The following is a 26,671-nucleotide window of genomic DNA, read 5'->3' as shown; positions in this document are numbered from 1 at the left end:
ATGGTTAAACCAATTAGGATCATTCCCTGTCAAACTGACTCCCAGCCAGAATCTCAGGAGAGTGCAACAGGTGGCCATCCTGGGCTTTCCAAGCAGGGGGTCGGGCGGGAAACCAGCCAAGGTACTGACACAGAAGGCTCTCTGCTGCTATCATTTTAGGAGATGAATGATTCTCCCCACTCCCACTACCATGCCCCACTGCCGCCAGGTTGATTCATATGCATAAAGCTCAAAGGAAAAAAGGGGATAAGAAGGGATACACTGGGTGATGCGAGCTGTGTTTAGTATAGTCTGGGACTTATAAAAAGATTGGAAAGTACTTGGGGTTGGAACATGCAGTTTATACAGCAACCACTGGTACACAGCATGTCTGTGGCTACAAGAGGGAAGACATGAGGCTGTTATGGCAGGACAGTTGTGGGAAGAGGCTCAGTAGGACACTTTCCAAATTGAGCATGGAAACCCACCTTGGAAACACATGCCAACACTGACTGCCATCAGGGTAGGCTGGTATCTGATCTAACTCAGGAAAATCCAATCCTAAGGAATGCAGGCTTCCTGGCAGAATGTGCCAGACCTCCTCCAAAACACAAAGTGAGCTGCAAGAGCTGGGGAAATAAACACTGCAACTCCACAAAGAGAGGAAGAATTCAGACGCGGAGTACTAGGAATCACTGAAACCATCTGACATCCAGAAGAGAGAAGGAAGAAAGCAGCAGCCTTTTTGAGGTCAGACCTGTAAACACTGTTTCCATCAGCAATTTCAAGCACACCTCAGTTTACAAAAATAAAACTGTTGTTCTCAGGACATGGCTGGAAAGTTCAAGGATAAAAAGTCAAATTTGAAGCTAATTTGCAGGAGTTTTTATTTCAGAAGTGAAGGGAGCTGGCTGCCCTCTGGTGAGTTACTGAAGAGGAAGCTGGCACCACACTGGGCTACCCAGGAAACCTCCTGCCTTTCCTCATCCTCCAAAGGGAGCCGTGGTGGCTGAGAGGACTCAACTGCTAAGGATACGCCAAACTAGCACTTTCTGGTCCAGAGTAGCAGTGTTTCAATGCAAGGAAAGATGCTGGTCAGATCTTGACTTCAGCCCAGTTGCTGGCCCTTTTCTTTTTTTTTTTTTTTTTGGCTCAGCTTTAAGAATATTCCAACCCCACCTAGCTTAGGTTTGAGAGGTTCCTAAGAAATTGGGCTAGGTGATAACACAGTCATATCAGAACTGCAAAACGGTGTTTATTTGAAAAACAAAATTCCTAGAGGAATAAAGTCACATCAGCACCTGCCAGAATAACTGCTGCCCACTTGCCCACAATCCAGAGAATTCCCATTTGGGGGCATGGCCCAATGTGCCAAAGAGGCCAAGCACAAATCATGTTTTTAACAATGCCTTAATCCAGAGAGGTCACAATGGGAGGCCACGGCGTGTCCACCACCCAGATGTCAGGCTTCCAGCCTCTTTCAGATCCTTACGCTTGGGGCGGGAAAGAGAATGAGGAAATCCCCCCAGGCCCACGTCCAGGACACGGGAAGAAGCTCTCCTGTTGCCGTCTCCCAGGGCAGTCATCTCTGCAGAGGGATGATGTTGCAGCTGGAAGGAGAAGAGGAATGGCGTCAGCCTGGCTGCCCCACGCAGAAGGGCAAGCAGTGAGGCCACATGGGCAGCTCGTCTACACCCTTTCATTCTCTTAAAGCAAACACCCTGGGCATGAAGGGCCCAGAGACTCTCAGGAGACCCAGGGCCCCTCTGCCTCTATGCCTGCAGCCTCCTCCCTGCGGCAAGCCTTTGTCTCCAGTTTCTACACATTCTGGGGATTCCCATCATTCAGCAAGCTCCCCAGAATTCCCCGCTGTATGTCTAACGAACACTCACTGACACTGCCCGCAGCGTGAATGAGTGAGGCAGATACATTACCCCAGCAGGCCTTTCCCGGCCCAGCGCGTTGGAACAAGCCGGAGCTGGTGTCTCTCACCTCTGCGGACCACGGTCACATTCAGGGGTCTCTGAAAGGAAAACAGGATTATTTCAGGTTCAACTTCATATTCAAAAGGATTCAGGTTCAAATGCTGACATGCCATTTTGGGTCCACCTAGTTGATTGAGATTTGAAATTTAAAAGCAAAATCCTGCAGTTGGCAACAATGTGGATGGTGCACTCTTGGGGCCAGTGGGACAACAAATTGGTACCACCATGCTGGAGAATCGTGTTCCTGCAAAAAAATCTTTGCAAGGTACATGTAAGATACATTTTAGAAAAGTACGAGATGATACGAAAATAAAGTGTTCATTCCACTTACTGAGAATACTCAAAATACCCATCTATGAAGTATTGTTCAGCTAGGCACAGTGCATGTCTACAATCCTAGAAATTCAGGAAGCTGAGGCAGAAGGATTCCAAGTTTGTTTCCTGCTATAGCCCCGCCCAAGAGTTGGCGCATGCCTAGGAGGACTGAGCGGAGAGACCTTTCAACACTGTGTGATTATTGCACTCTGTGATTTTTCTTAAATGACAAATATGCTGCTTTTTTTTTTTTTTTTTTTTTTGCCATTTTGAAGAATAGTTTGGTGGGTTCTGGTATATTTAGAATTGTGAACCAGCACCACTAATTCAAGATTTTCATCACCCTTCATTCCTCTTTGTCTTATCTATTGAACTTCTATTCTTCCCTTCCCTCCTTGTTGTGTGATAACATTGACATATCACAGTGATATATCAGAGAGAACATTCATCCTTTGTTTTTTGGGATTGGCTTATTTCACTTAGCATGATAGTTCCAGTTCCATCCATTTACAGTCAAATGTCACAAACTCATTTTTTATGGCTAATATTCCATTGTACATATATATCACATTTTCTTTATCCATTCATCTGTTGAAGGGCACCTGGGTTGGTTCCATAGCTTAGCTATTGTGAATTGTGCTGCTGTAAACATTGATGATTTTAAATCCTTTAGATATATACCAAGGGGTGGGATAACTGGGTCAAATGGTGGTTCCATTCCTAGTTCTTTAGGAATCTCCATATTGCTTTCCAGAGTGGTTGCACCAATTTGCAGTCCCACCAGCAATGTATGAGTGTGCCTTTTCCCCACATCCTCACCAACATTTATCGTCACTTGTATTCTTGATAATTGCCATTCTGACTGGAATGAGATGAAATCTCAGTGTAGTTTTAATTTGCATTTCTCTAATTGCTAGAGATGTTGAACATTTTTTCATGTATTTGTTGACAGTTCATATTTCTTCTTTTGAAAAGTGTCTGTTTAGTTCCTTTGCCCACTTGTTGATTGGGTTATTTGGTTTTTTGGTGTTAAGCTTTTTCAGTTCTTTGTATGTCCTGGAAATGGACGCCTTATCTAAGGTACGGGTTGGGAAGATTTCTCCCATTTTGTAGGCTCTCTCTTCATTCTCTTGTTTCCTTTGCTGTGAAGCAGCTTTTCAGTTTGATACTATCCCATTTATTGATTTTTAATTTTATTTCTTGTGCTTTGAGTCTTGCTGAGGAAGTCAGTTCCTAAGACAACATGTTAGAGGGCTGGCCTTACATCTTCTTCTATTAGATGCAGGGTTTCTGGTCCAACACCTAGGTCTTTTTTTTTTTTTTTTAAGTTGTAGATGGACATAATACTTTTATTTTATTTATTTATTTGTATGTGATGCTGGGGTTCGAACCCAGTGCCTCCCACATACTAGGCAAGTACTCTGAGCTACAGCTGAAGCCCCATACCTAGGTCTCTGATATACTTTGAGTTTTGTGCAAGGTGTGAGACAGGGGTTAAATTTCATTCTACTACATATGGATTTCCATTTTTATAGCACCATTTGTTGAAGAGGCTATCTCTTCTCCAATGTTATGTTTTTTGTGCCTTTGTCTGGTATGAGGGAACTATTTATATGGGTTTGTCTCTGTGTCTTCTAGTCTATTCCATTGGTCTTCTTGCCATTTTTGGTGCAATACCATGCTGATTTTGTTGCGCTAGCTCTGAAGTGTAATTTAAGGCCAGGTATTATGATGCCTCCTGCTTTACTTTTCTCACTAAAGAATGCTTTGGCTCATTCCTTTTTATGACTGAACAAAATATGCATTGTTTGTATAATAAAGACTATTTATTTATTTATTTTTGTAATGCAGGGAACTGAACCCAGAGCTAGGCAAATGCTCTACCACTAAGTCACAACTCTAGGCAGACAATAATGTTTTTAATTCAAGATATTTTTAAAAAATATATGCATTTGATCCAGAAACTGCACCTGTAGTAAGTGATTTGAAGAAACAGATTTATCTACAAGAATGTTTATCTTCCTACTTCCACATAATTGTAAACTACCTAAATGGGTAACAACAGAATGCTGTTTTGGGGTTTTTAAAAATTCAAGAACAGACAATGGAAATCCAGATCCTTGATTCTCAAGCTGAGCTCTGGTTCTAGGAGGATGGAGGTGGGGACTGAACGAGCCTGAGACCAGGCAGGCTCTGGTCTTACAACCCAAACCCCAACCAACCTACCACAGCTCAACATGTATCTAACTGTCATATTGGAATTCCCCATGAAATTTCTTTTGAACAAAATTTGTTTGCTTAAAAATGTTGTAAGGAAGAATTTATAGTTCTACAACCAAACTGAGAATGTATTTACCTAGAAAAGGCAGATTAAGAACCAGTCACTATTGCATGCCTGTAATCCTAGCAGCTGGCAGGCTGAGGCAGGAGGATGGCAAGGAAAGGGCTCAAGAACTTAAGGAGAACTTGTTTCAGAATAAAAAAAGGGGCCGGGGATGGAGCGCACTGGTCCAAGCCCCAGGAATAGAAAAAGCATACGTAGCTATTACTAATATTCACCTAAGACGGGAAACAACCTAAATGTCCCTCACTGGTCAATGGATTAGCAGTCTGTGCTACGACTGCCACAGAGAAGTAGAGCTCAGTACTAAGAAGGAACGAGCGACAGATGCCCAGAACAGCGCAGAAGATTCTGAGTCTGTTCTGCTGAGTCCAAGGAGCCAGGCTTACAAGGCTGCACACTGTATGGCTGCATTTCTGCAACATTCTGGAAAAGGTGAAGTTAGAGGGATGGAGCACAGGTGAGTGGTCATGTGGGGAAGCATTAACCACAGAGGGATCTGAGGCAATTTAGGGAGTGGTGGCTGCTTCTTCACCCTGGAGGCAGTGGGGTGACCACACACCTGTTAGCAACTCTCAGGACTGTACGCAGAAAAGGGTGGATCCTGCTGTAGGTAAATCCACCCTCACTAAAACAGCCAACAGTTCTCTGCACTGGCGGGTGAGCAGACTTTCTGGGAGGACACACAGCCGGCCTGTGGTGGGAAACCTCACTGTATGTACTTTAGTTTTGTTTTCTTCTGTGTGGATGTACTCCCTCTTCCAGAATTTAACAGCAAGATATATTCACAGTCAAACCTGTAACAACAAGCCAAGACAACTGCAAAATGTAACAGTGTGTGCATGAAGGAACAGGACAGAAAAGAGTAACCACAACATACCACAAGCTAAGGAAAAGAAGAAAAGAGAATCTGGATAAAGGTGACAGTATGAACCTATGTCAACACTGCTCCCAGAGGCCTCAATACAATATGGCAGAGGAGCAAAGGTACAAAGCGACAAAGACAAACAACATGGGAAAGGAGGCTACAGAGACAAGACATGGCAACCAGATGGAAGTTTAATGCTGTGATCCCAGCAGCTCAGGAGACTGAGGCAGGAGGATCTCGAGTTCAAAGTCAGCCCAGTAACTCAGCAAAGCCCTCCACAACCCGGCTAGAAATGTTATTTAATGTTATACTATGCTGGAAATGGGGAGACGGCAGCAGAGTTTGAATTTCAACTTGTCTGTTTTAAACAAACTAAAATGGTTCAAGTGTACACAAATCAAGTCCTAATCCATTCCTGTTTGATTGGCACTGGACTTCTATGCATTGCACTGTACTTTATTCAAATTCTCAAGTTGATTGTGGTAGAGAAGGACCCTGTAAAATTAATAAATTCAATAACATGGATATCTGAGTGTTTAAAAATTCAAGCAGATTCACCATACATGCAGACAGGGAACTAACTGGGATAAAACATATGCACATGTATAAAAGACAAAGGTTTAATATCTAGGAAATATAAAGAATCCCTACAAATCAAGGGTAAATAACTCAGTAAGTAGAAAAAAATGAGACAAACCATAAAATGGACAATTCAAACAAATGAAAATAATGAACATATCAACTCGGCGTAGTGGATATACCCGCAATCCCCACTACTCAGAAGGCTGAGGTAGGAGGATCATAAGTTTGAGTTCAGCCTGGAGGACACAGTGAGACCCTGACTCACATAAAATAAATAAAGGGGATGTTGCTGGAGCTCAGTGGTAGAGCATACTCGAGGCCCTGGATTCCATCCCCAACACCATGAAAATAATTTTTTTTAAATATATAAAAACAGATATTCAACTTTTCCAGTAGTTAGGAAAATACAAATTAAAACAAAATGTCAACTTAGCAAAAATTTAAAAGATCAATACACATATGTCAGGGTATAAATTGGTAAAACTTTATCAAATTACCTACTACGATTTTAAATGTGCACACTCTCAGAGAAGCACACGTGTGCAGTCACATGCAGTACACCTCACTCTACACTGGACAAAGCTGGCAATAGCTAAACAACCCCAATAACACAGTGATGAACAACTGCACTCTATTCACATGGCAGAGTACTATGCAACGGTGAAAAAGAGGAAGTCATGTGCCAAAGCAAACAGTCCCCCAGAAACACTGTTATAGGAAAACATGAACAGGAAACAGGAGGGGGGTTTTCGGTAGGGTGGCTAGGAAAGGCCTTGCAGAGGGTGTCTGAAGTGTAAAGATGAGCGAGGCGAGGAAGGAAAAGCCTCAGGGCAGAGGGAACAGCATGTGCCAAGGCTCTGAGCAGAGACTGCTCTAAGCAACAGCTGTGAGGCAGCCGGGGGCCCATCAGTACTCCAGGCCCAGGCAATGCTGAGCGAGCGCTACCTTCTGAATGTCTGGGTCCCCTCCTCCAATTCATATGCAGAAATCCTGATCCCCAGTGTGCTGGTACCAAGAGGTGGGACCTCTGCTAGGGGTCAGGCCATGAGAGTGGAGCCCTCATGACAGGACTCATGCCCTTAGAAGAGACCCCAGAGAGCTCACTCATGGCTTCTGTCACGTGAGGACACAGTGGCAAGTGCCCTCTGTGGAAAGGGAAGCATCCTGCACCAGACCCTGAGTCTGCAGGGCCTTCCTCCTGGACTCCCTAGCCTCCAGAACAGTGAGCTGTTCACTTCTGTTGTTTGTAGCCCCAGTATAAGTACATGCCAACATGCCAGGGACCCCCGACTCCCCAACTCACCCCCTCGCTGTGCTGAACCACACTGCTGATGTTATGCAGTGACTGGAAGTTCTGGGTGTTCACAGAGCCAAACTCCACGATCTCATCATCTACCTGCAGACCCTAAAGAGAGAAGAGAAAATGAAAACTGAGGCAAGGGGTCATGTGTTTCTGGAGTTCTTTACCCTTCAAGACCCATTCAAAGCCAAGGTCAAGAGCAGATTTCCTATAAGGGAGAACAGTAGGCTGAATGCAAAGTCAGGGATTTAAATACCTCACTCAGGAAGGGACAGTAGGCAATTGGTCCACTTCCTCCCGAGGGTTTCATCTAGGTTTCTCCAGAAAAACGTTTCTCTCTGGGGCCCAAGCCCAGGTTCAAAGGCAGAAAGAGGCAAGCCAGTCTGAATCCATTTTGTCCAGAGGTCAAGTTTTAGATGAGACAGATTTTTGCACTAGAAGTTCAGATAAGCAGCCACAGGCATAGTGCTGTCCAGGATGAGAGTGACCCTTTGCTCTGGGTCTCAAGAAGGAAGATCACCACTCACTCAGCCTTAACTAACATTGGTCGTGAACCAACTATAGCACTGAGCTCGAAGCTGTGGACACAGTGAGGAATAACACAGAGCTTGGATACAACGTGCCATCCTGTGATATTAGTGACCACAAGATGAATGGCAGGGCCTGAATTCAGGACCCAGTTCCGCCTCTTGGGAGCTATCTGTGTCAGCACAGGTCACTTCAGGTCTTCAAAGCTTTTCCTCATGGGTCAAATGAAGTAAAGATTAGCACCTATCCCAGAGGGATAGGTGTGGAGTTTAACTTAACTGCAAGTCCACATTCAAACCTAGATATGAATGTCCCCAGCAGCCCTATTCTTTTTTTTTTTTTTTTTTTAATTTTTGAGTTGTAGATGGACACAGTGCCTTCATTTTGTTTTATTTATTTTTGTACGTGGTGCTGAGAATCGAACCCAGTGCCTCGCACGTGCTAGGTAAATCTTCTACCACTGAGCCACAACCCCAGCCCAACAGCCCTATTCTTAATAGCCCTAAAGTGGAAACGATCCACATGCCTACTAGTTGACCAATGAGTAAACAGAATTTGGGGTAGCCATGCAGAATATTGTTCAGCCACAAAAAGGAAGAAGCACAGGCGCCACTGCAATGCAGATGAACCTGGAAAGCCAACACTGCACAAAAGAAGCCAGAAAAGCAGCCAGACCCAGGAAGACTGCTCTGTGAATGACTCCCACTCCCACGACAGGCAAACCAACAAGACAGAAGGCAGACTGGAGGGTGCCATGTCCCAGGGAGCTGCCTGGGAGTCCAGGGCTTCTTTGTAGGATAATGAGAATGAATTTTTAAAAAATTTTTTTTGTTCTTCTTAGATATACATGACAATAGAACATATTTTGACATATGATACATAGATGGGGTCTAACTTATTCTAATTAGAATCCCATTCTTGTGGTTGTACATGATGTGGAGTTACATTGGTCCTGTATTCATATGTGAACACAGAAAAGGTATCTCAGATTCATTCTCCTGAGAATGTTTTTAAATTGATTATGGTGATAGATGCACAGCTCTGTGAAAACACTAAAAGCCTCTGAATTGTATGCTTTAAATGGGTAATTTATGACATGTGAATCGTATCTCAATGATGCTATTAAATTAAACAAACGAACCAACCCCGTGAGACACACATCATTTAGCAAATGGCAACCAGGCATTCTCACCTACTATCCAGTACCACACTAAAATGAACCCAAAGAGAGTCCCTTTCCCTCTGGGGACATTTCTCACCTTCCACTTATGTCCCAGCTGTCACTGGGAACAGGTCTCTCCCCCCACCAGTTTGGTGAACAGCAGGGTTTGACCCCTCTCCAAAATCCTGATCCCCCCATACACAGTAGGCCTTGCCAGTGTTTGTTGAAGTGTAAAGGAATTCAGAGCCACAGCACCGAGAGTGGGTTGGGTCCCCACAGCCACCCCACCTACGGTGCGCCTCCCTGGGCGTGGACTTGGGGCTGGGCTGGATTACCGCAATGCTGGCTGGAGAGCCAGGGCTGATGCTGTTCACTCTGGCGAAGGCCTGTGGCAGGCTGTGGCCCCCGCTGTGGCTCAACCTGCGGCTCATGGCCTCTTTGTGGGCCTCAGCCAAGTCCCGCGCCTGCTTCTCCTTGTCATGAGCGTGCAGCTGGTGCAGGGCCGCCTCCACCTGCTTCATCACCTCTTTGTGATCATTCTGCAGGCCTGGGGGGAGAACCATCACATCAGCGCCACACGACACCCGCATTCACTCCCCTAGCATTTAACAAGGCCTTTTACATGCCAGACCTAGGGAAGAGGCTGAGGACAAATCCTAACAAGACAAGAGGGCCTTCTTCCTGAAGCCTGCTGCCTAGAGAGGAAGCAGCTATTTGCAATGACATCTGGTGATGCCTGTATGGCCCCAGTCAGTGCAGGATATCAGCAGGGCTTCCAAAGGCAGTGCAGCCCTGGCTGAGACCTGAAGGAGAGTAGAAGTAGATGTGAGTGAGGGGCAAGCACAGTGCTCAAGCACTGGGTAAGGTGGGCAGGGCCCAAGAAAAGATGTCACTTTGCTCCTGAAAGTTTGAGAAGGAAAATCGAGGCATAAGCTGCATAATACACGCCCGGAGCACTCTGCTCTGTCTGGGAGAGGCAGCAATTGCTTGCTAAAGTCCCCCTCCTAGCATATGAGAATTTTTAAAAATTTTTTTTTGTTATTTTTAGATATACAAGACAATAGACTGTATGTTGACATATTATCCACACATGGAATCTAACTTATTCTAATTAGGATCCCATTCTGTGGTTGTACATGATGTGGCATTACATGATTGTGTATTCATACTGACGGTGATGACCTGTTCCCTAGCTGCTTTCCTCTCTAGACAGCAGGCTTCGGGGGGAAGGTCCCTTGTCTTGCTCAAGATTTGTCCTCCCACTCTGTTCCTAGGTCACCACAATCAATTTAAAAACATTCTCAGTGCTCACAGTTGGACTCTGGAAGCAAGGGCAAGTGTCTCCAAATCTTTGATTTTTCTAGAAAAACTGGAAACTGGGAGCTTGTGAGTAAAATCCTCTGATTTTCTGGTATAAAGGCTAATTCTAAATAATCACCAGGCCACTCAAACAAGTCTTGCCATTAGGCTAGTTCAGCAAAGCAGCTGGAAATTTGATAACTGATTTTTTTTTTTAATCTCAAAACACCTTATCAGACTATGCTGGATTCCACCTCTTTGTTCAAGTCAGATTGCTCACACGAATTCCTCTGCCGAGTTTCAAAGAAGGCCTGGACACAAAAACCCACATCTGGTATCCGTAGGACGCAGCCTGTCAGACTTTCCAGGAGCCTTTGACTATGGGCCTCTGGGCCACCTGACCTGGTTCCTCCATCCCTGTCAAGATGGAGCAAAGGCAAGGCCCTCAGGTATAACGGGACTCCAGTACTCAAGCACAGGAGCAGATGTGAGGAAAGAACCTGAGCGAATGGAGACAGATCCTGGGCAGCAAGGTCAAAAATGGAAAGACCCCACCACCACGTGGTAAGGTCCATGAGGATCTCCAGAATCTCCAGCAACGCCCAACACATAGTCAGTACTCAATATACACTTACTGGGTAATAGAAAGAATGACTTTATTTACAATATATTACAATTCTAACCAGATTTCAAAATGTTTCTCTTTTCCTGGATAAATGTTTCCACAGTAGATTTTAAAAACCAGATTTGCAGTTGCAACAAATGTACAGAATAACAAGCTGTTAATCATGTGAAACTGGGTTACAAAGTATGTGGGACCTCTCTAGACGTTTTCCCAATTTTTAGGTAAATCTAAACTTGTGAAAAATAAAATCCATTTAAAAAATTCAGTAGACTAGTGAGAAGAGGGAGGGTAAGAAAGAGTCATGGGTGGATAGTTGAAGTACATTAAACACCTGTACAAACATGCCACAATGAAGCCCTTTCTCTGACAAGTAATACACAAACACAAAAACAACATGTGAGCTGGTGGCACACACCTGTAATCCCACTGGCTCAGGATGAAGCAGGAGGGTCACAAGTTCAAAGCCAACCTCAGCAACTTAGCAAGGCACTTAACAACAACAAAAACAATGTGTGGGACCCTGTATCAGAAAAAATAAAACAACAAAACATAATCCCAGCAGCTCCAAAGGCTGGGGCAAGAGGATCACAAGTTTGAAGTCGGTGTAGGCAACTTAGCCAGGCCCTGTTTTGAAAAAGAAAAATAGGGGCTGAGGTTGTAGCTCAGTGGCAGAGAACTTGCCTAGCATGTGTGAGGTACTGGGTTTGATCCTTGAACCCCATAAAAATAAACATATAAAACAAATGGATGCTATCCATCTATAACTACAATATAAAAAAAGAAAAGAAAAATAAAAAGAGTAAGTATACAGCTTGGTGGTAAAGCACCCCAGAGTTTAATTCCTAGTACCAAAAAAAAAAAAAAAAAAAAAAAAAGCTATATCACACAGACCTGTGCGTGGCAGTGCTTGTCTAATCCCAGTGGCTCAGAAGGCTGAGACAGGAGGATCACAAGTTCAAAGACAAACTCAGCAACCTAGCAAAACCACATCTCAGAATTAAAAAAAAAAAAAGAAAGAAAGAAAAAGGCTGGGGATGTCGCTCAATGGTAAAGTGCCCACTTTCAATCCCCAGTAAAATAAAAACAAAATAAAACAATATACTTATGAGAATAGTTTTTCAAAAGAAGACCAATGAAAAAGAATTGTTCAACAGATTCTTAGGTGTAACAATGTCATTAAGATGGCGTCACATTGGCACCCAAAGAATAGATCAATAGGACAGTGAAAAAAGATCAGGAGTGGACCTGAGCATGACAGAAAATGTGCTAAGTGGCACTACCAGCATTTCAAATTAGGGGACTATTACTAAATGGTTGGAATGTCAAAGTAATCATTTGGAGACCAATAAGTCAGCAGGTGCTCAGGAGCTCAGGGCTCCTCCAGTCTCCCCCAGGGTCCTCCTAATGCAGAAGCACGTTGCCACATCCCAGGGAGTCTATAGGTCTAAAGTCCCAAACTTCCCTCGAGCTGGTCACACTAACATGGCTTTCCCCTTCTCTCTGTCTCCCTATTTCCTACTTATTTTAATGTACAAATGAAGTTCTTCTTTGAACAAAATCTAAGAAGATGTCCCATTATCTAAAAGTAGCTGTGGGGAAACTGGCATCTTAGCTGTCAAACCCTGAGGTTACCTGTTCCCCCAGGGCTTCTCCAAGCTTGACTTTATACCAAGACAGGCTGCATATGAAATCAGGGTTAAACAGATGGAATGGAAGTCATTAAGTGAAAAACACAGACAATGAATTCCCTTGTAATAGGACTTCATGTGGAGAATGATGGTTGCCTAGCAGGGCCAGGGTGAGGAGTGTCCCCAAAGAGGCTCAGGTCTGGGAACACATGACCTTCCATGGCAAAAGGAACTTTGCAGATGTGATTAAGGACCTTGAGATGAGGAGATGGCTCAATTCACAGTGGTCTGAGTAAGTGAAAGAGGAAGACGAGAGGGGGAGAGACAGAGGGGGTGAAGACAGACTCAGAGGTTGGAGAGATGAGATGCTGGCCTTGAAGATGGAGAAGTCCAAGAGCCAGGAATGCAGGTGGCCTCTAGAGGCCGGAATGGGCAAGGAAATGGCTTCTTCCCTGAGCCTCACGAAGGAGCCAGCCCTGTGGACACCTTGATTTTAGTCCAGTGGGGACCCGTCTGGACCTCTCACTGCCACAGCACTAAGCTCAATTTGTGCGGTTTTTTTTTTCTGTTTTGTTTTGTTTTGCTTTTCAACCTGAATTAATCCTGAGCACCAAACTCGACAGCAAGAAATTGAGATTTGTGTGGGTTTAAGGAAGGAAATCATGGTCATGGTACAAGAGAAACAGAAAACCAAAACCTTACTCAACCTCTGCTCTCCCCTAGTTCCATGGAAACTACATAAAACACTGGATTCAGGACAGTGATGGGCCTGCAGAGATGTCCCCAGCTCTTCTGAAGGACAAGAGGGCCTTTGAGGGGAAAGAAGTGGACAAAACGGGCAGGAGGCAGCATGGGCAGGAAAGGTCCTGGCTGGTGTGAACCTTCCTACCTCTTCTGCCTTGGAACATGGGCTGCTGGGCCCAAATGCTGATGTGGAACCTGGACTTCTGCTCACGAGCCCAGTGCTGCCTACTCTCAAACTGGACACATTTCATGTCTTTGTTGAAGTGACCTTAGTCGGGTCACTACCATGAATAGCCAAACTTATTTCATGATGAACAGAAATAGATTTGACCAGGACTATAAGCAGCACTGCACTTGGGCTTCTGTTGTTAGATCAAGAACTTTTCTTAAGAACAAAATGAAAACAAGGAAAGTACAACGTAGAACCCTAGGGTCTAATGCTCTCCCTTCATTCTGTCCCTTGAGGGGGACAGCGAGGTAACTGCATCAGGAGAGAGGTCAGCAGACACCCTGAACACAGGCGACTCCATGTGTGGGCCTTCAGCATTCCCGCCAGGTAACAGGGAGCCCCCGAGGGCCACTCACAGATGATGTTGTGCCTTGCAGTGCGGACCTGGTACAGGTCCACGTCGGCCCGGGGGTAGCCCTCCAAGTCCACCAGCGGCTCGTTCATCCCAACTCCTTTTTGCTGCAGGAAAGACAAGTGGTTAAGAAGACTTCACAGCTGGAGCGTTCTCTGGACGCCATTCCCCACACCTGTGCCTTTCTCAGCCAAATAAAGGGGACAGTGGTGAAAATGGTCACATGCTGACCGCTCAGCAAGAGCAGGTGCTTCACTCAGGTCCCCACGACACCTGTGAGGTGGGCATTAGTCTTTGACCTAATTTTTAATGACACAAATAATGCGTGAACACATTCTTTTTAGAAGTTCAAACAGTGCACATGAAACTGAGGCTCCCTCGGGGTGTCATCCGAGACCCACTCTCCAAGACTCCTACACACCTCCTTCCCACAGGCAGCTGGCACCCAGCTGGTCACCTTGACGTTGAAGGGGGGTGAGAACCCCACTGAGCGCCAGCTGTGGCTGGGTTTTCATTCCTCTGAAAACTTAAAGATCTAAAAGGCCTTTGCAAGATGCTTCTCCTCCTTGGAAAGATACTGACAAGACTGGCTGCCTCCAGGCAGAGGCCCTGGAGGTCGGTCGGGCCAGGAGGAAGACTTGCATTTTGTATCCTTTTGCAGGCTTCAAATTTTGACTGTGACACTGGATTCCCTGTTCAAAACAATACACTTGTTTTAACATTCATTTTATTTTATTTTATTTTGAGACAGGGTCTCATTAGTTTTCCAGCCTGGCCTCTAACCTCTGGGCTCAAGAGATCTTCCTGCCTCAGCCTCCCAAGGAGCTAGGACCACAGGTAGAGGTGTGTGCCACCAGACTCCGCCTGCCTCAACACTTTAGGGACAGAGCACAAAAACAATGAAACATGTCACATGGTGTAAGGCAGGGGCAGGTGAGACCAGCTTGAATCCCTGTTTTGTCCCGGACCCACTGGGCATCTGGGCCTGTGCCCCTCCCCTGCCCCTCCTTGGTTTCCTCAGCTGCATGAAGTACCAGCATTCGCCTCCCTCCTCCCTGCTGCCAGACCTCCCGACTGACCTCCACGAGCATGAGCACAGGGCCGGCACATCCACAGGGCAGGGGCTGAGTGGACACCTGCCCAAAGGCAGGACCATACCCGAACCCCCAAACCTGTGAATGTGACTTTATTGGGAAAGGTCTTTGCAGATGTGATGGAGCTAAGGATCTGCAGACAAAAGCATCTGGATTCTCATGGGCCCGAATCCAGTGACACTGTAACAGGAAAGCAAAGGTGGCGCTGGGACACAACTGGGACTGAAGGCCAGGGGGAAATGGAGTGAGGGACTGAAGTCACACAGCTGCAAGATAAGGACTGCAGGCGCCAAATGATGCTGGAGGGGGCACAGGACAGATTCCTCTCAAGGCCTCCAAAAGGGACCACCTTGATTTTAGACTTCCAACCTCCAAAACGGTGACAGAATCAATTCCTATAACCACCAACATTGTGGTCATTTCTCAGAGAGGCCCAAGGAAACTACTGTGCATAGAAACTAATAAAGGGGGGCTGTAATTATTGGTCAATCCAGAGACAAGCTGCCCAGTGTGGGCAGTACTGAGACAGCTATCTGTTCCCTTCCCTCGCCTTCTCTCTGGAAGCCTCGGGGCTACCCGCAGACCTGCATCCTGTTAGAAACACCCTTAACACAAAAGGCTACAGTATCTGTCTCCTGCCTTCCCAAGAGTGACTGGCCCCTAGGAATCAATACTACATAAGACACTGCTTCTCACAAGGTGGGACCCACACCACTGGTGGCTCACACACAGGGCCTTCAACAACCCTAACTCCAAAATGCTTCCCATTTTCCACTTCTTTTCAGTCTTCAACAATCCAATACACAGTCCCCCACTTAGACCTGGTCTTTATAATACCCCCAATCACATGCTGTCTTGGACCTGTTCATTTTAAAAGCAGCTTTACTGAGAAATAATTCACATACCATACAACCGACTCATTTAAGTGTACCACTCAATGGTTTTGAATATATTGGAGTTGTGCCACCATCGCCATAATCAATTTTAGAACATCCCAAAAGGAAACCTTGCACCCAGAAGCAATCACACCACCCCTCCCCCAATCCTCTGCTAATCGTTAAGCCACTTTCTATGGATGTGCCTGTTCCCGAGCTATGACACAATACCTGAGGTGATTAACATAGGAAGAGAAAGGATTTATTTCAGCTCACGGTCCTGAAGGTTCTGGGCCAAGACTGGACAGACCCATTGTTCTCACCCTGTGGAGAGACTGCTTCACTCTTGTGGCAAGGGCATGAGGTAAAGCAAACTGCTCACGTGGCAAGCCAGGCAGCAAGAGAAAAACGGAGGGGAGGGGCTGGGGTGCCGGTATTCTTCCGAAGGCCTGTCTCCCATCAGGCTGCCCTCAAAGCTTCCACCACTTCCCATAGCACACCCTAGTGATCAAGCACTGAATACATGGGCCTTTCAGGGACATTTGACATCCAAACACTAGCGCTAGAGCCAAACAAAAAATGTGTTTTTTACAGCACTGGGGACTGAACCCAGTGGTGCTCTACCACTGAGCTACACCCCAGACCCCTTTTCCTTTTTATCCTGAGACGGGATATTGCTAATCTGCCAAGGGTGACCTCGAAATTACGATCCTCCTGCCTCAGCCTCCCAAGCAGCTGGGATTATGGGGGAGCACCACAGTGCCAGACTGGCGTTTCCATAAAGGGATCATGCCACATGTGGTGCCTGGTGACTACTTCTTTCATTTGTCGTGTTTTCAAGGTTTATTTGGGTCATGGCCACCGTTCAGTCATTACAACAATTCTGCTACAAACAGGTGGAGGTCCGTATGGACGGGTCTTTTCAAAGACCTGAGGTATTACCTATAGGAATGGAACTGCTGGGTGACGGGGTCACTCTAAGTGACCTTCTGAGGAACTGCCACTCTCCACAGCAGCTGCACTATTTTTCACTCCCATTAACCTGGCACGAAGCTTCCGATGTGCCATATCCACCAAGACGCTTCTTCTTACATGTATTTTTTGACAGCCCTCCCGGTGTGAGAGGTAGCCTATCAGCATGGTTTTGATTTGCATTTCACCTACACACACTCATGTTTAGCACTGTTTCAGGTGCTTAGTGACCAGTCATATTGTCTACTCAGATCCTGTGCTTATACTTGGATTGGGCTGTCTTCTTACTGTAGATCTGCAAGTGCTCTTACTATATTCTAGATGCCATCTCCTCACCAGATATTTTGCAAGTATTTTCCCCATCCTATGCATTGTCTTTTCATCTCCTTCATTGTGTGCTTTGAAACCTCTTTTTAATTTTGAAATCCAATTTATCATTTTTGCTTTCATAGCTGGTGCTCCCGCTGCCATAACTAAGTTCTAGGAACCTGCCTAACTCAGGTTTACTGGGATTCGTGCCTATGATTTATTCTAAGAAATGCATGTGCTGAACATCCTGGCACAGGCCTGTAATCCCAGGGGCCCAGGAGGCAGAGGCAGGAAGATCCCAAGTTCAAAGTCAGTGAGACCCTAAGGAACTTAAGGAAACCCTGTCTCAAAATAAAAAAATAAAAAGGGCTGGGGATGGGGCTCAGTGGTTAAGCACCCCTGGGTTCATCCATGGAAAACAAAAAAATTATAGTTTTAACTCTCCATTTAAAAACAAATCAAACAGAGCAGGACTTCAGGCACAAGCCTTTGCAGGCAAGAAAAGCTAGCTAGAAGCAATTAATGCATAATGTCACCTTAATAAGTACTTTTACCTTCTATTAGAATAAATTTTCATTTTTCCATATACAGTGGACTTACAGATTTTTTTTAAATAACAATTTCCAAGTAAAAAATTGGTCAATATCAAAGTAACAACTATACAAGAGGTGTATGGTTCTGTTTGCAGTAGAAAAGTAAGATTTGAGAAATTGCTGGCAATCTGCTAGAAAGTTCTGGACTGAACAGGTCTGTGGTCTCGAATCCACTTATGACCATGAGCAACTTTCTGAGCTGAAGGGGCACTCAACAACTTCACGGTGTAGTTGTGAGGATTTCATGATATAACCCAAAAACCAGCACTCTTCAGGCCTATAGTCGGCACCCAATAAAATGGTATCTTGGCCTCCATATGGTCATCTTTCTCCCATCACCTGAACGGATCCCATCACACCTATTTGGATGTAATGAACGTACTCTTCCTCTGCAAACTGCTGGTCTTGCGCTAGGTGGCCTAACAAAACTATCTCCCTTTGGAGTAGGACAGGATGGGATCCGGACCCACTCCTGCTGTTTCTTAACTAGGCAACCCACTCAGGCCTCCATTTCTTCCAGTGACAAAAACGATATAAGGCTCGACCTGTCAGTCAAAGCGTGGTCCTCAGATCACCAGCTTAAGCATCGCAGCAGTTTGTTAGAAATGCAGCATCAACAAGGTGCCCGAGTGACTCCCACATGCACCGAGGGTTAATGGACGCTGATGGAAAAATATCAGCAACTTCAGCTGGTAAGCTCTGACTACGGACCCATGGTGCTGGTACCACCCTGCCTCCGCTAGAGTTCTAGCTCTGTGGCTCCAGGCAGGTCTAAGCCATGCCTGGGCGACCTCTGCTCTAAGTGGGGGAAACAGCAGCTCCCACCTATGGGGTCGTCGCCAGGGCTAAACCAGCCAACCAGCGACGACAGCGCAGGGCACACGCAGCCTCCCCAGACGCGGGCCACGACTTCGAAACCAACTGCTGCTGGCTGCCCGGGCTGTGCCGCACTGCCCGCTGCCCACGGGCCACCCCGGAGAGGGGCCCCACGGCCCAGCGCCCGAGCGGCCTCCCGCCCCCGGCACACGCCGCCCGGCTCGGGGCCCGCACTCACGCCCTCCAGCACGTCGTAGTTGGCTTTGATCTGCGCCTCGATCTCCTCCTTGCGACGCATCAGCTCGTGGATGTCGCTGACAGTCGCCGCGCGGGCCCCAGCCGAGCCCCCGCTCTGCCCCGCGTCCCTATCAGACATCGCGCACCGCTGCCGGGATCCTGGACGCCCGGCTTCCGGGGTACGGACGCGGGTGGAGACAGCGGCTACGGCTCCGCCCGCGGGTCAAAATACCGCAGCCGTTCAAGGACGCCAGCATGGCGTGGGGCGGGGTTACTCCAAGCCACACCCTCTGAGAACACGTGGTCCTAGGGCACGCCCACCGAAATAATACCAGGGAGACTGGATTCTGATGACGCCCCTACACTCACAGGCCTGCAAGCGTCTGGGATGAGCTCACCCAAGATGACTCCTTTGGGTTTCTGCTTCACGCAACAAACGTTTATTGAGCGCCTGCTGTATATATGTGCCAGAGAACTCTGCCCTGGCGCTCCCATTCACCTTGTCAAGTCTCCAAAGCTCTTAAGGGTTTACACAGTACGTTCAGGTTTCTTCCCTGCCCTGAATCCGGTTCATATCCACTCTCTTGACACTTATTGTTCTCTGGGTGACTTTAGGTAACTTACTTCACCTCTCTAAGCCTCAGTTTCCTCATGTGAAAAATGGTACAGTGCATTGATAGCAGTCTAGATCACAGGACTGTCCTGCCAACAAATATTCACTGAGTGCTTCCTGTCTGCCACACGCTACCCTAGGTGCTGGAGTGCTGAAGGTCTGTGCAGTGTGTAATCGGTTCTCTGTAAATTTTGGTAAAAAGACTGGCGATCAGGGGCTGGAGGCTTAGATCATTGGTAGAGCACTTACCTAGCTCGTCCCTGCACTAGGGGAAAAAGTGAAAATAATGATTTACCAAATACTTACAATATGCCAGATACTGTTGTGAAATCAGCGTCTTACATGTGTCATTTCAACAGCCTCATGAAACCAGGAGGATTATGATCCCCACTTGACGGCTGAGGAAACCACCCCCAATAACCCACCTGTGTAACTAGCGAATGGGAAACCAGTGTTGCAATCCAGCTGAACCGAACCATCAGACTTAACAGGTAGGTGTGCCTAACAGTTTGCAAAAGAACTAGAACTCATCACACTAGTCCTCCCCTGTTTGGTACATTCATCTCTTTACAATAAACTAACATTTAAACAGTGACCAAAAAGAAAAGAGAGAATAACTAAATGCACATCTTCCAGTCCCTAATATTCTGCATTGAGGAAGACACATCACCTAGGAAGTATTCAAACATGTTTGGCCTGAACCTAGCCATGAGAAAACACACAGAGAAATGCAAAGCAAGGGGACGTGTTGTCAAAACAACTGGCCCGAATGCTTCAGAAAGGTCACCCTTGTGAAACACACATACATACACACAGATGAGATGGGGTTAGGTAGGCGACTGCCTAGATTATAGAGAAATAGAGACGCAAGAACTAAGTACAATGTGTATTTATTGACTGGATCCAGTATCTTCTCCCTTCAACAAAAGCTATTAACAGTGTTCTTGGGACTGCTGGAGAATTTGAATATGGATAGTATATTGTTGATGTTGAATTTCTACATTGCAGTGCTTACACTGTGGTTATATAAGAAAATGTCATAAGGGGGACAGAGGAGATAGATCAGTTGGTAGAGTGCTTGCTTCATAAGCCCAAGGTCCTGGGTTCAATCCCCGGCACCACCAAAAAAAAAAAAAAAGAAGAAGAAGATAATGCCATAAGGAAGTGCACCCGGTATTATTAACACACAAGAGAGGAGACTTATCCATGGGTCAGAAAAAAATATATGTGCATATATATTTGTACACAATTGAACAACAAAATAAATGCAGGAAAACATTAATGATAGGAGGTTGGGTGAAAATGCAAAGGGTCTTTATACTCTTTTTACAAATTTTTGTAAGTGTGAAATCATTTCAAAATAAAAAGTTAGAAAAATCTTTCAACAGAAGAAAAGTAGGAAAAGGTAGAAGTGGGACAGATTACATTAGCCTCCTATATTTTGTTCCGTCATCTCTTTTTTTAAAAAAAATGCTTCAAACCTTGACAGGAAAGAAAAGGAGAGAGAGGGAGGAGAGAGAGAGAGAATGAGAAAGAGAAGAACTGAATGCATTGCCTATTCTTTGATTAGATAGTGGATTTTTTTTTTTTCAAAAAGCATTAGCTTTTCACTTAGTCATTAGTGGGCCACTTGGTGAGATTCAAATATGAACTTTATGTTAAATTCTAGTATATCAACTTTAAATTTTTCATAAGATCCTGACGTGGCAATTACATAGAAGAATCTCCTTATTCGAAGGAGATTGGTGATTTCTGCAACTAACTTGCAAGTGGCTCAGGAAAAAAAGATACAGGCACGTGGGCAAAGCAGAACATAACCATCTAGAAATCCAAGTGGAAGGAGGTCCAACGTTTGTGGAAACTGTCTTGCCACTCCTCTGAGGTCTGAAATTTTCCAAATAAAATGTGGGGAGAGAAGAGTCCCACCAGGGCAAATGAAAACCAGAGCTATTGTGTGTCACTATGACTTCTTGTTGTTGTCATTGTGGTTGTGATGATTATGTGGAACCTGGACCCTGTGCCTTCCACTGCCCTCAGAGTTTCAGATCCATCGGCCACTCCATCTCCACTCCCATCCCCACCCCACAGGCTTTCCCTGATTGCAGAAGCCTCTGAACTGGTCTCCATTAACCCATTTCCCACAGCAACCAGAACAACCTTTCCAAAGAGGACATTGTCACTCTGCTGCTTAAAGGATTTCAGTGGCTTTTTTCTGCACTTTTCTTGTCCTTCAAGATCCTTCTGATGGCTGCTGGCTTTTAGACTTCTGGCCCCACCCTCCACTCCCTCCTCCCCACTGTGAACTTCCCAGTCTCTGGCACATGGGCTGTGTACTCCCTCTGAGCACGGGGTCTCAGCACCTGCTCGTCCCTCCCCAAGAGCATTGCAGGCCAGACTCCAGCTCCTCCTCCAACATCCAGCTCTATTGCTCCTGGTTGTGGGAATCATTCTCTGACCCACCGCAAAGCTGGGCTGTTATCTGTGCTTTCCCACTTGGTTTTGTCAATGCGTGTCATGCGTCAGAGCTCTGCAGGGATTTTCCACCAGCAAAAATAAGACCCTTACCAGGTGTTGCCCCTTGACTTTGGACCTGTCATCCTCTACAGCCATGAACTGAATAAAGTTTTATTCTTCATAAGTTATCCAGGTTCAGGTATTTTGTTATAGCAACAGAAAACAGACTAAGACAGGTATGCAGCTCTTTGGGAATCTAGAGGGAATTATAGGACAGTGGCCTAGAGTAGGGCAACCCTGCTGTGCTAAAACAACATGGAGCAGGGAGGAAGCAAAAGGGCTGCCAATCACAGGTGCCAATATTTAAGCATAGGAAACACAAGTCAGAGAACCACACAATAAAGAATCGTGATTTGTACAACAAAATCAACTCCCCTGTGTATGGGTATAGAGTATGCTGGAAATGATTGCCTGAGATGGGAAAGGTGGGTGGGTATGTAGGTGAATGCAGTGGTTAATTTGAATTGTCAACTTGATTGGATTAAGAGATGTGGAAGATTTAGTCTTCCGAGTTTGTCAATGAGGTTGTGTCTAGGAATGATTGGCATGTGGCACAGCAAATTGAAGTGGAGACCCTCCCTAAGGGTGGGCAACACCATCCAATAGATGGTGGCTGGGATGGAATAATGTTGGAAAAATAAGAAAGCAGCAGCATCTGATGCAAGCTCCATTCTTCTTGAGTGGGTTCTTGAGGGCTGCCGTGCTTGCCTGAGGACACCAGACCCTTGCTCCTTCACCCTTCCAAAGTGGACTCTGCCAGTGATTCTCCAGGGAGTTTCCAGAAGCCTTCTGTCTCAGACTGGGTAGTATGGTTCATCATCTTGTTGAGAAATGTCAGCTTCTTGGACTGCACAGTGCTAGTTCCTTGAGCTCTCTGGCCAGCAGACAACGATTGTGGCCTATCCAGCTTCTGGTTGTGTAAACCAATGTAATAGTTCCCTTTTTATAATCCTACTTCTTATTGATACTGTTCTGCTAGAGAACTCGAATACAGGGAAGGTGTTAATATTTAGTTCCTCAGCAAAGTGTGGGGCAGGGGAGAAAGTGACTTTTAAGAACAGATTATATATGACTGCTAGTTCACAGTAATTTAAAAAAACAATGGTGTTGGGCTTGGCTTAAAATGAATGGCCCTCTGGTTCAATGCCCAGCACCAAAACAATAAATTAATAACAAGAAAGGAATTGTTTGGGCTGGGGCACGCACGTGTCAGTGTAGAATGCTTGCCTAGTGTGTAGAAGCCTTGGACTTGGTCCCCACCACCTGAAAAGGAAAGAAGGACATGTTACAGACTGTGAAGCTACATTCAAGTGAGCTACATCACCCTGGCTGCATCCAGGACTTAGCAACAATTTAATACTTTGTACTAGGAATTGGTTAAACAAATTATGCTACAATCCTTCTTATTCTATTTAATTTTTAGCTGTTGATGGACCTTTATTTTAATCAATTATTTATATTTGGTGCTGAGACTCAAACCCAGTGCCTCACACATGCTAGGCAAGTGCTCTACCAGTGAGCTACAACCCCAGCAAACAATCTCTCAATGAAACACACAAACACACACACAGAGGCATGAGTACAAACCTGAAAACTTATACCCTGAGTGTCTACAAAGTATATAAAAATTATCTACAGAAAGTATATCCATACATGTGGATATATCTTTAGAAGACAGTAGGTATAGCTAAGACCAAACCATCTGCTGTGGTTGTTTATGGATAAAGGATTTCAGTGGGTTTGTTTTTTAAATTTTGTTTCCATCTGTTTTGTTTGACCTTAATTATGCATATTTTCTTTTTCCCCTGAATTACCCTATATTTTTGTTCTAAAGGACAATATAAACCACACATCTGGCTTGGCATAGTGACACACGCCTGTAACCACAGTGGCTCAGGAGGCTGAGTGAGGCAGGAGGATGGAGAGTTCAAAGCCAGACTCAGCAAAAGAGAGGTGCTCAGCAACTCAGTGACAGCCTGTCTCTAAAAGAAGTGCAGGGCTGGGGGAGATAGCTCAGTTGGTAGAGTGCTTGCCTTGTGTGCACAAAGCCCTGGGTTCGATACCCAGTAAAAAATAAGAATAAATAAATAAATAAAAGAAGTGCAAAAAAAGGACTGGGGGTGTGGCTCAGTGGTTAATTCACTCCCCAGTAACAAAAAAACAAACATATAAAAAACAACAACAAAAAAGTCCACGTATCTGAGTTGATTAAACAGATGTGTTCAGTTTATGCAAATTCAGAACTATACACTTCTAGGCACTTTTCTGCATAAGATATCTTCAATAAAGTATGTGATTTTCCAATATTTAAAAGGCCTGGTATTCCACCATGTAGTAGTCCCAGCTGCTTGGGAGGCTGAAACGGGAAGATTTCTTGAGCTCGGGAGTTGGGACCCAGCCTGGGCAGCATAGCAACACCCCGACTCTTTTATGAAAGTTCACAAAAACATAAAGAAATTTTACCTTTAATCCCAGCTACTCGGGAGGCTGAGGCAAGAGGATGGCAAGTTGGAGGCTGGATAGGCAACTTAGACTGTCTCAAAATAAAACCAGAAGACCTGGGATGTGACTCAGTGGTAGAGCACTGGCCTGGCATGTGCAAGGCCCTGGTTTTCAGTCCTGGGAGTAGGGAAAAGACAGGAGAAGAAATTAAAACCAATAACATTCATCTTATTGAAACGAGATTCAAATAACACAAAAGGAAGCATTTTAAAGTGAAAACTCAGAGGTGATACGCACGTTCTCAGTGGTAAGCAGCTATCACATGGCCTAGTTCCAGAACATTTCTTTCCACCAGCTCTAAGGGAAACTCTGTGCCATGAAGCAGTCACCCATGTCCCCAGCGCCCGGCAACCACCAGTCTACACCCTGTCTGTGGACTTCCTGTTCTGGATATGGCATGGAAATTCAGAAGAGAGCAATTTTAAATCAATGGCTTCACACAGCAGTTCAAGTGACTAAGTTCTCTTGAACAAATCTGGCCAAGCTGGGCCCATGTCCCACAGGAAGCAACTGGCTAGAGCTGTCATCATCCTTCTTGACAGAGTGTGGCAAGCAACTCTGTACCATGCCGGCAGCTCTGCTGCCTGTCACTCTCCTGGCTCCTGGGGCACTGGACTTTCAAGTCCCTGCCTAGTGGCCTCTCACACCCTTTTGTTTGTAAGAAATCCTTTGGGTCTCTGGAGGCAGTGAGATGCACCAGAAACTCAGAAGTTCGGATGCAGGTGAGGAGAAAGGAACCCACCTCCTCCTGCTGGTGTGAACCACTTAGTTTCTCAGAGCCTCAGTTTCCTCAACTGCAAAATGGGTGTGATAAGAGCAACCTCACCGGGTTATGCTGAATGCAGACACATTGCACTGGACACATGGCCACCTCTGTCCCTGCAGGTAACATGGACACACCACAATTCTCCCTAATATTTGGAAATGGGGAAAGGGGGATGCAAAGGGGTTAAGCAATGTGTTGAAGGCCAAAGGGACTCTCCTTCTGCCAAGAACACGACTCAGCACCCCGAAGGGAAACGTGGGGCATGTTCGCAAGCCTGGACCCTTTGGGTGGCAAGGGCCCAGGTTCAGCCTGGAAGGGGTCAAAGGCTGGTCTTGAGTAACTCCACCATGGCTTATGCGAGCGGCAGAGCTACTAACAGGTGGTAGTTTGGACTGAGGGTAAGAAATCCCTTTGATGTGCACTGGGCTTTGCTGCCACCTCAGGCTCAGCCTCCAGACATGGATTTCTTCCATCACCCCACCCAACCCTGAGGCCCTCACAGTGGAGGAGGCTTAGGAGAGTGCTCGTCTACTCCTCAGGAAGCCTGTGAGTTTGCTTTTCAACAACATTCCTTGAACTTAGATAATGTTTAAAAATTGAGTTTAAAAGCAACAAAAACACCCCCCAACTAAATTATTAAAGCTAATAAATGCTCAAATCTCATCACTTCCAGATAATTTCACTCCTTTTTCATGATTCCATATACTCCTGAGCTTGTTGACATCTGTCATATCAATGTGATGTGCTATGGCACGTGGCTTTTTTGACAAGGGTCACTGGGGATTGGACCCAGGGGTGCTTCACCACTCAGTCACATCCCCAACCTTTTGTTTGGAGATAGGGTGTCAGTAAGTTGCTGAGGCTGGCTTTGAACTGGCATATGGGCTTAAGAGAACTTAAAGTAAAAATGGAACCTGCTAAGGTCTGCTGATTTTGTCATTTTGTGCCACCAAACCTAACCGATGTTGATGACATATTCCTCCCTGCTGAACCCACTCCCTCCTCCACCAACCCGGCCACGGTGAGGACATGCTCAGATGCTGCTCTTCCTACTGTGATGCATTCTCCTCCCTTCATCAGGACTCTGCTTGAGCTAGCTAAGGCCAAGGGGAGGCTTCGGGGTCCTGGGAGGCCCCTCTGCCTCGCACCACAGGAACAGTGCTCCCTCAGGGCTTCAGCACAGCCGCCGCAGGACCTTCAATTGGACTGGCAAACCCCAGGTTCAGAGGCAGCCACTTCTCAAGGGGAAGTCCCAGGCCAAACCCTTCTGCTCCCTGATCAGCCCTGAACCAATCAAGGGATTCCCATTGGCCAAGTCTAGCTCCCACGCCCCATCCCACACACTGGGCAGAGCTAGAAAGCGATGACCCCCAAAGCAAAAGTGAGGAGCCCGCAGAGGAGGAATGGAGCCTGGAGAGGCAAGAACGGGGTAGCCAGGCCTCT

General features: G+C 45.9%; 1 protein-coding gene and 1 long non-coding RNA gene across 3 annotated transcripts; one reads left to right on the top strand and one right to left on the bottom strand.

Moving 5' to 3' along the window:
- Window positions 1-1,214: 1,214 nt before the first annotated feature.
- On the bottom strand, window positions 1,215-19,035 carry PSMD9 (proteasome 26S subunit, non-ATPase 9). Of its 2 annotated transcripts, XM_079149642.1 has the most exons (6): window positions 18,835-19,031; window positions 13,942-14,044; window positions 9,396-9,607; window positions 7,374-7,475; window positions 1,914-2,002; window positions 1,215-1,589 (listed from the first exon to the last, which is right to left on the bottom strand). In XM_079149642.1, exons 1-6 carry the CDS (start codon window positions 18,970-18,972, stop codon window positions 1,562-1,564), a joined length of 672 nt encoding a protein of 223 aa, XP_079005768.1. In that variant the 5' UTR covers window positions 18,973-19,031; the 3' UTR covers window positions 1,215-1,561. The 2 variants fall into 2 exon arrangements, with proteins under 2 accessions (XP_079005768.1, XP_079005769.1); XM_079149643.1 differs by lacking the exon at window positions 7,374-7,475 and having other exon boundaries at window positions 18,835-19,035.
- A 144-nt stretch (window positions 19,036-19,179) lies between these two features.
- Window positions 19,180-23,956, top strand: LOC306667206. The gene is made up of 3 exons (XR_013765473.1): window positions 19,180-19,368; window positions 19,806-19,937; window positions 22,642-23,956. It is a non-coding gene; the product is annotated as an uncharacterized lncRNA (long non-coding RNA).
- The last annotated feature ends 2,715 nt before the right edge of the window (window positions 23,957-26,671 follow it).

Source organism: Sciurus vulgaris, assembly GCF_902686455.1.
Source record: "Sciurus vulgaris genome assembly, chromosome: 8".
Classification (NCBI taxonomy): Eukaryota; Metazoa; Chordata; class Mammalia; order Rodentia; family Sciuridae; genus Sciurus; species Sciurus vulgaris.
This window is presented reverse-complemented; position numbering and strand designations above follow the sequence as displayed.

Excerpts from the sequence above, each read along its gene's own strand:
- PSMD9 (XM_079149642.1), bottom strand. The coding sequence starts at position 18,972 with ATGTCTGATAGGGACGCGGGGCAGAGCGGGGGCTCGGCTGGGGCCCGC. Across the intron at positions 9,608-13,941 it reads TGCAAGGCACAACATCATCT|GCCTGCAGAATGATCACAAA; the intron begins GTGAGTGGCCCT and ends TTCTCCCCCCAG. Across the intron at positions 7,476-9,395 it reads GCTCTCCAGCCAGCATTGCG|GGTCTGCAGGTAGATGATGA; the intron begins GTAATCCAGCCC and ends TTCTCTCTTTAG.